Source organism: Tachyglossus aculeatus, chromosome 14 (genome assembly GCF_015852505.1).
Source record: "Tachyglossus aculeatus isolate mTacAcu1 chromosome 14, mTacAcu1.pri, whole genome shotgun sequence".
Classification (NCBI taxonomy): domain Eukaryota; kingdom Metazoa; phylum Chordata; class Mammalia; order Monotremata; family Tachyglossidae; genus Tachyglossus; species Tachyglossus aculeatus.
This window is the reverse complement of record NC_052079.1, coordinates 43,175,317-43,190,747: the sequence shown is the minus strand read 5'-3', so window position 1 is coordinate 43,190,747 and position 15,431 is coordinate 43,175,317. Positions and strand designations below refer to the sequence as shown.

Here is a 15,431-nt window from a genome sequence, read left to right as displayed (position 1 = left end):
TCAATTTCCCTTCACCAGCAAGCATAAGGGCAAAAAAAAAAAATCACTTTTCTCATCATGGCCATCTAGGATATTCTGAATCAAATGTCTTATTATCAAAATCAATGGGGCTAGAAAAGTTTCTTTGCATTGTGTTGTACCCTATAAATTACAAAAATAGATAGAGCATGACCTCTTTTTTCCCAGCATTTTGACACAAAAAAGAAAAAGAGTATTTAGGTATTAAAAAGAAGAGGCCTCTGCAGGCTGGCAAACAGACTAGATTCTTTTATTTTAATTTCTGCTGAAAAATGTATCTGTTATTTTAAAAAGTACAAAACATATTCCTATTTGTGTAGTTGAAGAAGGGTTTTCAGAACTGTGAAATTCAATGCTACGTCTATCTTTCCTTTTGTTCCAGTATAGACCTGTTTAATCCTAAAATAAAACAGAAACCACATTGTGATATGACATTTTGATTTGTGAGGTATGCAACCCTTTATGCTAAATTACTTAGCACAAGGCTATGTTAAGGTTTAACCAGTAGTGGGACATGGAAAAGAGCTATACTTTCTTAATGATCAATCAATCAATCAGTGGTAATTATTGAGTGCTTATTATGTGCAGATCACTGTACTAAGCCCTTGGAAGAGTATATACAACAGAGTTGGTAAACATGCTTCCTGTTCAGAATGAGCTTACAGTCTAGTGGGCAAGGGGGATAGGCACTAAAATAAATAAATGATTTATAATATATAATTTATAGATATGTACATAAGTGCTGTGGGGCTGAGGGTGGGGTGAAAACCAAATGTCCAAAGGTCACAGTTTTTAAAGAAGCTAAAATAATCAGATTTAGGAGCAACAAACCTTAGAGTTTTAGCTGTTGCTGTGCCGCATTTCTAAATATTCACTTTTCTCTTTCCTATTACATTAATAGCATTAAGCCTTAATTAATCAGATTCAAAATTCAGACCTAAAGTATTTTGTCTGTGTAATCATTGAGGGGGCATATATGAGATCTATTTTTCCCAGCCTTTTTAAATGATAATTTCAGTCTAGAGTGTTTAAAAAGAAGAAGCAGCAGCAGCAGCAGCACTAAAATCTAGGCTTTGAATTTTGAAAACGAGCCTGCTGCCCATCGCACTTCTCAGCAAGATAAGGCCAGAATGGCATTTGCAGAAATGCTTAGCTATCTCTCGAACAATCCTGTTCCGTTGTGGGCCCCTTGGTAACAGCTTGGCAAATCTGCAAAAGGAATGTGACTATATAGTTTGTGTGTGGATTGTTGAGTCATTATGGCCTCCAAATTGCACAGCAGATCATTAATCATAGGCCAAGATAGGCAATCACTGCAGAAACCTGATGAAAAGACTCCCATAATAATGCCAGCTAAATCATGTTTAACATGCAGACCTTGCCTGTGTAGATATGGAAGGGGGGAGCTAAGAAAAAAATCATTCCCCTTTTAGGGAAGAAAACTTCTACTTATCTTTGATTTGCATTCAGTCCTCCCTCAATAGTCCTTAAGCCTGTTATTTCATTCATTCTGATGCCACGTCCCATCACAAAGCAAAAACCCTACCGGGGACCTACGCAGTCTCTGACCCCCAAACCCCCTGTCTTTTCTTGTCAGTTCTATGTCATTTGTGCAGTTGAACTCCACCAATTTGAAATGCTGACCTCTTCCATAGACAACCTTATTCTCCTTGAGTGAAAGAAAGGGCCAAGGCCTACAAACCACTCAAGCGAGAGATGGCAAGAATAGAGAAAAGTGGTTGACTCGTAAATCAATTTCCACAGCCCACCCAAAACCCACACACACATTGAATTTGCAGAAGAAAAATGTTGGAAAGATTTTTTTTTAGCTTCAGAAAAAATAAAATTATGAATTGGATGAAAAAGAATGGAAATAAGTGACATCCTGGTTTTGCTTTAAAAGAAAAGAGTTGCCTAAAATGTAGGAATCCAGTTTTCTTCTCACTGGCCAAGAGATCATGAAAAGAGCAGAAATGAAGAAGTTAAAAATAACCAAGACTCTGAAGATATAGATCTGCCAATGTGTCTTTTTTTGCCTGTGAATTTCTACATATATCAAGTTCTCGTTCTGTAATGCATCATTTATATAAAATGTATGGCTGTCCATAGCTAGTCTTCATTTAGATAAGCAAGATATGCAGAAACAACCTGTAATAAAATAATGCAGGGATATTTAAAGTCGAACATAATTAAGAAGGCTTTCAAACCACTGTACTCATACTCACCAGTCTAATATTTTAAATCCTTTCCAGCTGATTCCAATAACTAAATATGTAATAGTGTGATTGTCATTTAAACACAGCAATAAAATTAAAGCTAAAACTTGAGGTACGATTTGTCATGTAATGCGGCCTCAATCCAAAGTCTTTCACAAGGAGCAAAGCCTTCCTCTCTATGACCCAGGAGACAGACATGTCTTCGAACTTGGGCTGGATAGACAATAATAATATAATAATAATAATTGTCATATTTGTTAAGCACTTACAATGTGCCAAGTCCTCTACTAAGTGCTGGGGTAGATGCAGTATAATCAGGTCCCACTGAGGTTCACAGTTTAAGTAAGAGGAAGACCAGCTATTGAATCCCCATTCTGAAGATGAGGGAACTGAGACACAGAGAAGTTAAGCAACTTTCCCAAGTTCACACAACAGACAAGTGGTGGAGCCAGGTTTAGAAACCAGGTTCCCTGACTCCAAGATCGGTGCTCTTTCCACTAGGCCATGTTGCTGCCCATTGGATTGACCCAGTAGTATCATATCTTGTGTTTTTATACCTAGAACCTTGCAAAATTGGTGAAAAATAGGAATTCAAAAATTCTCTTTCATGACTGGACTGGGTGATTATGGTTGGATGTAAATGTGTTTGTAAAACCTACAAAACAACTATAGGCTTCAAATTTGGAGGAACATTAAATAGTTCAGTCACAATTTTAAGAAGAAAATATTCCTTTTGGCTTGATGAGAATCATCGAATTTTCCTTCATCTTCTGGCTTTTAACTATAAGTGCAAGAGGCTATTTTGAGGGAATTTCAGATCATTATTTTGGGATTGAAAAGAAATGGGATTAAGTTGTCCCATAAAAATCCCCAGTTTTCCCGGGGTCTGGCCCAACTAGGAGGGTATGGAGAGGGTTTGGGGGAAGGGACACAATGTGATTGTCTTTGAGTCACAAAGAACTTGGAACTCATGAACCTCAGGCTGCTGGCTTCTGTATTTGGAGTTGACGCCTAGCAGTCAGCCACTCTGGGCTCTATTCATCCACTGTCATCATCTATTAATACTTAATGAGCCCAAGTCTTCCAAGGTTTGGCATGCTGGGAAGTTGCATCAACTCTTTCAGGCCTCCAGGCTATGGTTTCGTTGAATCACTCCTGCTGAAGTGCACGGATGGCACCTTGATCTCCCGCAAGAGTTCATGCAGCATCCAAATTCACCTCCAGCTTCTAAGCAGTCAACCAGGCATCAGCCTTGGTTATTCAATGAGAATGTTCTGTGGGCAAAACACTGTATTAGATGATAAGGGGTGGGGGGATTACATCGACTTACCTTCAAGGAGCTTGCATTCTAATGGAGAAAGAGAGGAAGATACCGCTTCTCTTGGTGGTGTGCCTAGGCTCCTATTACCCAGCCCCTGGATCAACTGCAAGCTTTCGAGATGCTCCTGACTTTAAACATTTAGTACAGTACCCTGCACCTGGTACGTTCTCAATTAATACCACTGATTGATTGTCCTTCTTTCTTGGGGTCCTTACAAGGAGCTCACCTAGTGTATAGATCTGATATTTCTCCACATCTACAACCAACGGGATTCAGAGGCGCAGGAGTTATGTTTGTGACACTACTATTGACTTTTATAGCATCAGACTAGTCCTTGAAATGTTCTATGGTGAGTTTTCCCTCCTATAACGTGGTCTCATACCTGAATAAAGCATGAAAGTCCCTGAACCTTGATATACTTAGCACTTTAGGAAGTGGTGGACACTTCATCAGTCCACTGTATTATTGTATCATTGTGTCATTATCTTCATCCAATGGTAGTCTTCACAAAGAAACCAGGGAGAATACACTGCCAGGGCAGTTTAAGGAAATAAGCAATGTCTTTTTCTGCTTCCTCTATCTCTACCTATTCCATGAATAAACAGAGGATTAGCAGTGTTATCAGTGCATCACCTTTCAAAAAGAGGGGCCCCTAATTATTGTTTAGTTGATAAATTAAACAAATACCATCTTCCATTCAAAACCCAAGCCCTAGAATAAAAAGAGAGTTGAGAGCCAATGTGGCTAATGCTTTCAAATAGTCTTGTCTTTCTTGACTCTTTTTATTTCACATACAGGTGGCATTACTTTTCATTCAGAAATTTCATCACCACTTAATTAGCAACGTATTGTTACCTGAAAGTAAAAGCAAAAGCCTATCTAGGCCATATGGCAGTGTTTAATCTACACTGTCACGGTGTAATCCCGTTGAAATGGCTTCCCTTTTCAATCAGAACTGCATTTCACACTTTACCAATATGGGTTTTTTTTTCTTCTTCCTCTGCAGTAATATAGACCTCTTTGTGCACCCAGGGCACATTGAAAAGGCTCACTTCTCCAATCAAGAAGAGGCAGTGTGAGGCCAAAACAGGGAAAGGAAGGAAAAGGAAGAGATGTAGAAAGCACTAAAAGCCAGAGACACAACAGATCACAGACTCTACTATAAAAAAAAATGTTGGCCTTAACCACATGAAGTGTGTTGGTTCTTTACATGTACATTTTTTTGATCAGTACCTTTTTCCTAACTACTTTTCTAATTTCTCAAAGTGTTATTTGGCTCCCAAGTAGTACATTAGTCATAAAATATTTGGAAAAGATACACGTTTTCTTTTGGCCCTCTCCAGCTGAGGGGGCAGTTTCTAATCCCAACTCTGAAAAAGAACACTTAGGATTCTGCTTAATGTAAACTCCACTCACAAAATATAGAATATGTAGAAGCCATTGCACTGGGTGTTGCAATGGAGTTACTTTCCCCTTGGAGATTTACACATTGCTGAACTGCAATTTGTTTCCATGCCTCTTCTGGAGTAATAGGAAAAAGCTATAGGTAGGATAAAGCTAGGACCCTCTAATATGCATTTTAAAATCAGGAACTGAAAATCGTGAACTGGTGAGGGATGTACAATACTTGGAGTGGTCTTAGGGCTTCAGCATCTCTGTCATGGCTCTCTGTAGGATGAAATTGTTGATGAGCAAAATTAAGGAAGGGAGAGACTTCCTTCTTTCCCATACTACCATGTTAACTGGTCTGTAAATGAAGATAGCAATTCACAGTTTTAGCCATTTACAGTTTGTTTGTCCTGCTGCTGGGGAAGATTTCAAGGGAATTAGATGCAAGTGATACACCATTGTAGGAAAAGCATCTCTGATAGTGATGTCATGGTTGGATGAACCCTAGAGATATTATCATGGCCTCGATTTGATTTTACTTCAATTTTGCCAGAGTATTGTCAAAAAGGCAATTTGTATTGTTTTCTGAATATTTTTAATTTTTTAAAACCATGTTTGAAATAGTCATGATAGGTGATAATGATGATGGTAAAATCTTAGAGCTTTGTGCCTCACTTTTAAAGATATTTTGTCCAAGCCAGGAGACAGACCTGAGAATGTGGAGAGATTTAAATCGATTAGAAATCAAGACTGGAAACTAAGTGGCTGGCTTCCTTGCTCAGACGCGTCTTGTGCAGCATGTTACAATTGCTTAACACTTCAGTTTTCTCATCTGTAAAATGGGATGATAATGACTTGTTCCCTACTTGATTTGCCATGTGAGTGATCATCAAATAATTAAACTGATACTTCCAGAGGATTAAGTTGCTCACTTTTTGGAAGCGAATTATCTTCTACAGGGCTTGAAAGTTCCTTAATTAAAAAAAAAAGGATTGTCTCTAGTGCTTGAAATGGCACCCTTAGTGGTCTAGGTTAGTCCATCCCTCAAAGTGAAGGTTTACCTTCATCTATGATAAAGTCATCCTTTGAAGGTCCTTTAAAAAAATGAATATGGAACATTATTTTAGTGCAAAGTATGAGTTTGCTTTCTGATATCATAATTGTTGTGCTGAATTTTCTTTAAGAAGAAAATTTTCATTGTCCTCTGATAAACATGATTATCCCCAGAGACCATTGATTCTAGTCAGTCGAGTAATGGTATTTATTGAGTGCTTACTGGATGAAGAACACTGTATTAAGAGTTTGGGAAAGTACAATACGATAGAGAGTATTTTAATGAGTACCACAGGAGTGGAATGAATCATTCCATATCTATGTGGCCTTAAGAGAGAAGGAAAGTGGGTGGACCTGAGAGTCTATATTGATCGCTGGGTGAGAAGATCCTCGAGAAATGTCCTCTAAACCGAATCAAGGACCTTGGCTGCCTCTAAGAGTCTTGTTTAAGTGGATTGGCCAGGCCATTGTGCTTTCAGGAATAGATGTAGGGATCCTCTCACTCTTCTGGGGTCTCTAATTTGAGACGGTTACAGTAAAATGGATGAGAGATGGAAGGAAGGCAAGAGAGAGAGCAAGACAACTCTGTAAAGCCTGAGTTAGGCTGCCCCCAAAGCTGGACACATCCAACTTTGATTGTGACCCCCCTACCCCAACCCCCATCCCTACATTTTCTCCCCAGTGCTTCATGGGGTGGAGGGGCAATTCGCCATGGCAGTTTTTATTTTCAGTCCGCTTGACAGGCTGGGAGAGGAAGGCGTTAATGTTTTCTGACAGGCGACCCCTAATTGTGGAAGCTTTTCTTCTCTGCCTTTTCTGTGAAATTCTGACTTAGGCGAGCAGCATAACAAAGTGCTAGGGCATTGAAATGTGTGCTCGCACTACATTGAGCTAAGGGGGGAACAGCATTATTCATGAAGACTTTCAGCTGTTTTTGTCTTTTAACTAACCTTTGAGTTGGATCAGAAGACTAGCCGGGTTCCCTCTCTCAAAAGGCGGTGCTGGCAACTGGACAATGGAGGCGAACTGTTTTTCCTGTTAAAGAGATAACTGTGCGCTCAGATGTACATCAAGAAATTCATCTTTGGGGCTTGGAATGATGGCGTTCCCCTCTGCCTCAGCTTGCCGTTTGGAAAAACAACAGCAATTGGTGGCTTTGGGGGGAAAGAATAACAAACATATAAACCATATCAGTTTTGTAAGCTGACATCCAGTTTGCCTTATGTAGCATAAGGGCTCTAGTAGCACTTATGAGGTAACATTGACGAACATTCTGAGGATATTCTTTTCACAAGACTTTGCGGGAGAAAGAGTGAAGACACGCATCGTGCACTCCTCACCCTTCCCCTTTCAAAGAAGGTGTTTCTCGATCTGGGTAATGGAAATATATGTATTGGGGTTATACATAGAAAGACGAGGGATGTTTGGGGAGAGGAGGAGAGGAAAAAGGGTATAAGGGGCGGGGTAGGGGGAAGAGAGAGAGAGAGAGAGAATGAGAATGGGGGAGGGAGAGAGGGAAGAGCGAATTGTGTTAGAAACCACGTTAATCCTGAAACGCATTGTTCCGAACAGGGTAGTTCTCAATACTAACCGTTTCATCCCAGAACTGCGTGCAGTGAAGGATAAAGTAGGTGTTCTCTAAGAGAGTTTTGCATTTGGCAGGTGGTGGGCTTTTTCTTTCCCCTGAACTTTTTGTTTTTCTTTCATCCCGAACAGAGTCCGCCAGGGCACTTCGCAAGAAGCCTCGTTCCAGGAGTGCGACTGGGCTTCCAAGTTGACACCAACGCCCGGACTCAAAAATCATCAGTTAACGACTTTGATCAAAACAGGCTTTGCGAACTACCTGGTTTGGGGAGTGTGGTTTCAATTTTTTTTTTTTTAATTTTGCATCCTGAGGGTTTCTGCTTTCCCCTCTCCCTCTTTATCTCCCTCCCTCAAACCCCTCCTTCCCCAATTTCTCCTCCCTCTCTCAGACCCCCTCCCTTTCTCAGTCCTCCTGCCCATCTCTTCCCTAACTACACCCCCCCCGCCGCCTTCCCTTCTTCCTTTCCACCAATCAGGTAGCCGCCGTGGTCCTGGCCCGGCTTGTGCACCGCGGGGCCGAGACGCGCGCAGCTGACAGTGGACGCATGCCTCCAGCCAATCAGCGACGGGGACCAGCTGCGATGGTATATAGCTTGAATAAATCATTAAGCGTGACACGCGCTCTAGTCTGGGCGCTCTGTAATGCAACTTGCTTCCTGCCATTAACCAACCGATCTAATCTTGCATTTTTTTAAAAAAAAAAAAGGAATATAACTTCAATTGGCAGCGAAGCCAAGTCCTTCGGACGCTTATTTTAAAAAATTAAAATAAAGTCAATAACCTACTCCGCTTATCTTGGGGGTGTGTCTCTGAACAGGTTGTTAGCCAAGTCTAGAAGTGCTTATTTTTAAATGGGAGGAAAAGTGCTAGCAACAGCAAAATAAATAATAATGATAGCATTTATTAAAATCAATCAATCAATCGTATTTATTGAGCGCTTACTGTGTGCAGAGCACTGTACTAAGCGCTTGGGAAGTACAAGTTGGCAACATATAGAGACAGTCCCTACCCAACAGTGGGCTCACAGTCTAAAAGCGTGCAAAGCACTGTTCTAAGCGCTGGAATGTGCACAGCATTTGCTCTTTCGGCTAGCCACGATATTTTCGACCTCTAGGACAGCTTAATGCAGCGGGAGGGAGGGTTTAAAGGAAAATACATTCGAAACCCAGTCCTTTCCTAAGCCTTTGATCAATTAAGTGACTATCTCTCAGTGTTTTGCACATAGTAAGCGCTTAACAAATACCATTATTATTATTATTATCTCTCCTCTCTCTTCACTGCACCATCCACCCCCTCCTTAGAAGTTCCTCGGATTTCCAAGGGTCTGACGTGTCATACGAATTCCCCTTTCGATCAGGTCCCCCAGCCTCGGGCTCGGCAGGACTCGGCCCCAGCACAACAACAGCTATTGTCCCAAGTGGGTAAGTACAGACCTGAGCCCGCTGTTGGGTAGGGACTGTCTCTATATGTTGCCAACTTGTACTTCCCAAGCGCTTAGTACAGTGCTCTGCACACAGTAAGCGCTCAATAAATACGATTGAATGAATGAATGAATGACCAGCCGAGAGTTCAGGGTCAAAGACTGGGCTGTATCTACCCAGTGATCTCCCCCTTCTAGACTGTGAGCCCACTGTTGGGAAGGGACTGTCCCTATATGTTGCCAACTTGTACTTCCCAAGCGCTTAGTACAGCTCTGCACATAGTAAGCGCTCAATAAATACGATTGATGATGATGATGATGTTGCCAACTTGTACTTCCCAAGCGCTTAGTACAGTGCTCTGCACACAGTAAGCGCTCAATAAATGCGATTGATTGACTGATTGATTGATTGATCTCGCCTTGGTCCCAGAGCCTATTTCACCCCCCAACCCCATCCCACCCAACCGCAAAACTTCAAGGTGAAAACAGGAATCTAGGCTAGAATTCTGTCCTTTAGACCTCTCCGTCCGAAAGTTAGAGGTCAGCTGCCACCCTGTACCGAGGATAAAGGGAGAAGTCCAGTTTTATCCCCTACTAGAGCGCTCAGAATTCTTCTGGGCAGATGAGTACGTTCGGTGAGCACGCCCACCGAATCCGTCTGGATCTTCGCCCCCCTCCTTCTACATGAAGCCCAAGTCAACTCTTTCCAAGATTTTTGGATGCCCGCCACTCCTGCACCCTTTCCTGGGCAAGAGACCTTCTCGATCCTTCATGGAGACTGAAATAACCTTCCAACTCCTTCCGCAAGGAAAAGAAAAACAAAGATAAAGGGCCGAAAGAGACGGAATGTCACTGGTGTTCAGCTGAGCCTGCGTACTTCAGTACAGTGTGCTATGTGCTTAGTGCAGTGCTCTGCACACAGTAAGGGCTCAATTAATACGATTGAATGAACTTCAGCACTGGTCCCAGTTATTCAGTCCTACGATTTAAGTAGGAGGCTCTTTGGCGTTTTCCTTCTCCCTCCCTACTCCCCCGCTAGACTTGAAGCAAGTATTTACTCTCTACAGCCCTACTTGCAGGCCTGGTGAGTAAAAGTGCAACCGAGATTTCATATTGATAATTCGGCTCATTTTATAGCTCACAGTCTCTACTGTCCGTGTCCCCCCTTCCCCCCAACACACACACCTACGCCCAGAGGAAAAGCGTTTTCACCTGGATGTACTTTTTTGTATTTCTCTGTTAACCCAGGGCTGCTTGAAAACTTATACCGAGACCAATAGAAGCCCCTGATTTATGGAGTTTACTAATGCTAGCTGAATACTGCTTGTCAGGGTGCCGTGAATGGTTCTCCCTACTAACACAAGAAAGGGCTTTGTGTTGCTAAGCGATTAGAGCAGATGTAATGAGATTTACCCCAATCCTGCTTTGCCCTTTCCTATCTTCAGTAAAATTGTGTGTTTTTGTGAATTTCTGAGTCTGTCTTCCACATTGTAGCAAACAACGGCGTAACTTTGCCTTTAGTTTAATGAGTCTGGATATTTACTATTCAGAAGTGAGCAAAAGAACACCTGTCTACACAAGGAAGAGAAATTTCGCCTTTGTATAGAATGAAACATTATCCTGATGTTGTATTCATAGCCATAAATTACTCGCTACACTTTCTTTGCCTACCTTATCTATAAACTTGCTAAGGGGCTAAATTAAAAAGCTGAAGCACAAATGCTGAACACATTATGAGGATATTATTTTCATAAGTGTGCGCTAAATCGGTTCTCTGGTCCCTCAGAGTACGATTATTTACGACCATGAGGGGTTTGCTTTTTTTTTCAAAGTCATGTTAATAATTTTCAAAGGGACTGAGACCCTGAAGCTTGGCACCTTATAGAAACCATTCACCAAGCAGACAGAAAACTCTGGAGTGTTCCATGCATCGTAGCGCTTTTTTTTCCCAAAATTCTGTGCAAATAAATGGTATGGATGTACAAACATAGGCTAGGTTTTTAACTCTGTAAGACATGCTAGCTCTCCGCTCTTTGTTGGGTTTTGTAAGATGCATTTTGCGCTTTGCTTTCCGCTTGGCTTGATGCACGCAAACTGAATTTGCAAGTAATGCAGGAGGCGAACAAGTAGCCAGGCGAAAACAGGAGTAGGATTCTGGTCACGTCCTTGCTAACTGACAACAAGCAGGCTAGCCAAAAACCCACCAATTTCTTTTTGAATCTTGGTAATTGGGTACTTTTACACGCAGATCACGCTATTTGGATAGAATAACAGGCTTAGATAGATCAATGTCTCTAATCTGCCATACATTTCTTCTTCTCTTTATTTATTTTTTCTTAAATTTCATCCCCTTGGCAAGGAATTCATTGAACGCACGTCTATTACTTAACAGGGCAAAGAAGAGGAGAAGAAAAGGGGGAAGAAACTACACCCACAACAGGAGAAGTTGAATATTGCGGTGCTTGGGGGCTTCCCCCACCTTCCCTCCCCTCCCCCATATTTCATAGAGCGCCTTCCTGCAGGCCCAGTGAGAAGTTTAGGGTCACGGGGAAGAGTGGTGAAAAGTGTGGGATGGAGCGCCCTCTTTTTCGGACTTATTCTTTGGAGAAATTCTTCGATGTGCAGCGATTTCGCCCACGGACAATGACGCCATTAATCACCCTCTATTCTCTCGGTATACGTCTACACATTTGCAGCCCAGAAGGGGGAGAACACAATTGCTACCTATCTATCTTGGCCTGTACATTCATCACAGAGACAACACAGGGATCTGACTGCCCCACTGTCACTTCTTTGTCATCTTTGCAGCCTCCCCATTCCCCGTCCCTTCCATTTGGCCGGGACAACCCGGAGGGATGTGGCCACACTGGCCAATAACTGTGGGAGGCGGCTCACCGTTTTCATTTTTGTTTTTTTTTTAAAAAAGTTTTATTACGAAACTAGTTTGTATAAAACGTGGTTATACAGGGTCTTTGTAAGTTTGTAATAAAACAGTAAGAAAAAGGCAGTGGTATAAGTTTTCCAAAAGACAGCCCTTTGAAACAATGGGCTGCCATTTTGCGTTTGGACAATAGCTGCATAAACTTTGTTCACCTTGAACAGGGTTTAATAACATTATTAATACATTAACGAAGTTTCTAAAAAGTAAGACACGTTGGTGCTGAAGTACATCTGGAGGCCTTCCCATCCCACCTGTAAGGAGAGTCCTTTACAAAACCACATAGAAAAAAATGGCAGTGGTAAGGTAATGTTGGCTACACGTCTAAGTATGCAGAGGTAATAAGCATTACATATTAAAGTATCAAGATATACACATTTTAAACCATTTGTACAAAACGTCTATAAATTTCTCTCTCTTATATACAAAAATATCTTAATATATCCCCAAACTGGTTAGGATAGATACAAATAGATCTTCTTATAATAAAAAAAATTCACAAAAGATTGGAAGCATTCTAGGATGAACCGGTAGAAAAGACCTTTCCAGGGAGGCGTGGGGGCCGGAGGAGGGGCGGGGCGAGGGGAACCGGGGAGGGGCAGGATTTCAAAGGATTCTTTGAGTACGGCATAGTTTCATTGCAGACAAACTGCGACGAGGAAACTAAACGTGTCCACAGAGCAATGGGGGGAAACAGAAGAAAAAAAAAGGGAGGGGGGGGGACCCGACCCAATCTGTAAAAGGACGAGAGGACTGCCGGGGGAGGGGAGGAAGAGGGGGAGTTGAGGAGGCGGAGGAGGAAAGGGAGGAAGCCCCTCGCCGTTTCGCGTTGTGTGTGCACGTGCGTGCGTGTGCATGCACGTATGTGAGTAGCATGTGCGGCCCCCGTTCTGGGCGGGAGGACACGGCGGGACAAGCAGGCTTCTTCAGGCCCGTGTTCGGCCGGCGGACGGGGACCGGAGGGGATGTTGGGCCGGTCCTGGACGGACGCGCTACTCCGTCGGCTTGGTCGGGTGGTCGCCGGTGGGGTGATCGTCTCTTCCTTTTTGTTTTGTTGGGTTTCCTTTTTTTTTTTTCCTTTTCCTCTCCTCTCCTCCCAACGTAGCTGGCGCAAAGGGATAAAAAGACCTCCTGGCCGTTGGCTTTGCAGCCGGTCCTGTAAGACAACAAGGGCGGGAGAGATGAGGGCGGAGGCCCGGCCCAGCCGAGCCCGGGAAGGCGGGGCGGGGCGGGGGTGGGGACGGGTCCCCGACGGACACGCAGGCGGCTCTGACGGCTTTGCAAGGAGTCAGACGAGTTCGAGGCTGGGCCCAAGTTTTGCCCCGGGGGGCTTGGGACATCCCTCCGGTCCTACTCGCCCCGTCCCGTGGCTGCCAAAATGCCCACCCGGTTCGCGACCCCCCGTGCCCCCGGAGGGAGGGTCCGAGGACTAGACGCCCCCCAACCCACCCCCGCCCCAGGCCGGGAGCTGCGACACTCACCCTCCGCTAAGCGCTCGGCTCCTCCGGGCCCAGCCCCGGCGGGCGCTCAGAACCAGTTGGTGAAGTCCAAGAGCTCCTGCTCCTCGGGGCTCAGGGGGTCGTACGACCCCTCGTCCGACGAGTAGGACGAGACGGGGGAGCCCGCCATGGAGTTCATGTCGTTGGAGTAGTTGGGGGAGATGGTGGGGGACAGCACCCCGGCCTGGAAGGCGGCGCTGACGGCGTCGTGCTCGTCCAGCAGCTGCTGCAGGGCGCGGATGTACTCGACGGCGGAGCGCAGGGTCTCCACTTTGCTCATCTTCTTGTTGGCGGCCCCGTTGGGGACGTGCTCCCGCAGGGTGGCGAAGCCCAGGTTGACCAGCTTGACGCGGTTGCGCTCCCGCTCGTTGCGCCGGGCCACGGCGGCCGGCTGCTGCTGGGGGAGGCTGTAGCCGAAGCCGCTGAAGTTGAGCCGCCGCTTGCAGCGCATCAGCTCCGGGGAGGACGAGCGCGGACGCTTCACTTGCTTCGGCGCTGACTTGTGACCGCCCCCCGACGGCTGGCCGGCCGCCGGGCTCCGCTGCGGCGGCTGCAGCAGCTGCTGCTGCTGCTGCTGTTGCTCCTGCAGCTGCTGCAGCTGCTGCTGCTGCTGCTGTTGCACGCTCTGGGCAGCCGCTGCGGCGAAGAAGCAGGCGGCCGGCTGCAAAAACTGCTGCTGCTGCTGCTGCTGCTGCTGCTGGCTAGAGGGACCGCTTTCCATCTTGGCAGAGCTCTCCATTGGCACCGCCGACTTGGGAGCGCCCAGGAGAGGTGGGGGTGGGGACGTGGGGAGACACAGAGGGCAAAGGGAGAGACAGGGGCGCACGAAGGGGACGCTGATGGAAAGGGAGAGACGGAAGATCGGAGGGGGGGGGAAGCGAAGGAGGTTTCTCTGGGAGGGAGAAATAAGGTGCGAATGGTTTTCCTCTTCTTCCTCCTCCTCCTCCTTGTCCCTCCCCTCCTCCCTTTGCGGGTTGGCTTCGGGAGCCTCGCGTGGCGCTCGCGTGTGAGGCCGCCGCTAACGCTTCCTGGCAAAAAAAAAAAAAAAAAAGTGGATGCTGAGCGCGCTCGCTCTCCACTCCCTTCCCTGAGGCTGCAAGCTTCGCGCTGGTTTGGGTTTTTTTTTTTTTTTTGGTGGTTTTTTTTGGTCTCCCGGGCTCTTACTGTTTTCCCCGTCCTCTGTCCGCCCTCCCTCCTCTGTCTGTCTCTGTCCGTGTCCCTCTTTACGCCTTCCACGTTTCCTGGCTTGAAGTGAGTGCCTGCGGTCCGCAGGGCGGCCGCCTTTTCAATGGGACCCACCGCCCCACGCGCTCGCCCTGGCCCCGCCTCGCCCCCCACTCCCGCGCCCGCGGCGGCGGCGGCGGCCCCCCCTCCCCCCACGGTCCGTTCCCCCCACCATGGTCCCCTCCCCCCCACGGTCCGGCCCCGGCCCGCCCCCCGCCCGCCCAGCCCCTCGCGCGCTCCTTGCAAACCGTTTGCCCATTGACCCGGTTTGTTGTTGCAGTGCGTGCGCCCGGCGCGTGCCGCGCGGCCCGCTGAATAAACAACCGGGGAGCCCGCGGCCCAGCGGGGCGGGACCCGGGGACCGGGGCGCAGGAACTCCCCTGCCCGGGGGCCGGGGGCCGGGAACGGGGGCTCGTCCTAGTCCGGAGCCCCTGCCCCCGCCACAGCCCCTGTCCCATCCCCTGCCTCAGCCCCATCCACTGCCCCAGTCCTGCCCCTGTCCCAGCCCCTGCCCCAGTCCCTTCTCCTGCCCCAGCCCATGCCCCTGTCCCAGCTCCTGTCCCAGCCCCTGCCCCTGTCCCAGCCCCAGTCCCTTCTCCTGCCCCAGCCCATGCCCCTGTCCCAGCTCCTGTCCCAGCTCCTGTCCCAGCCCCTGCCCCAGTCCCAGTCCCTGCCACTGCCCCAGCCCCTGCCCCATCCCAGCCCCAGTCCCTTCTCCTGCTCCAACACCTGCTCCAGCCCCAGCCCCAGCCCCAGTCCCTGTCCCTGT

The 15,431-nt window shown here is 46.4% G+C and overlaps 1 protein-coding gene across 1 annotated transcript; it reads right to left on the bottom strand.

Moving 5' to 3' along the window:
* Positions 1-13,008: 13,008 nt before the first annotated feature.
* On the bottom strand, positions 13,009-14,358 carry ASCL1 (achaete-scute family bHLH transcription factor 1). The gene is made up of 2 exons (XM_038756950.1): positions 13,421-14,358; positions 13,009-13,095 (listed from the first exon to the last, which is right to left on the bottom strand). Exon 1 carries the CDS (start codon positions 14,175-14,177, stop codon positions 13,467-13,469), a length of 711 nt encoding a protein of 236 aa, XP_038612878.1. The 5' UTR covers positions 14,178-14,358; the 3' UTR covers positions 13,009-13,095; positions 13,421-13,466.
* Between the last annotated feature and the right edge of the window lie 1,073 nt (positions 14,359-15,431).

Excerpts from the sequence above, each read along its gene's own strand:
- ASCL1 (XM_038756950.1), bottom strand. The coding sequence starts at position 14,177 with ATGGAGAGCTCTGCCAAGATGGAAAGCGGTCCCTCTAGCCAGCAGCAG.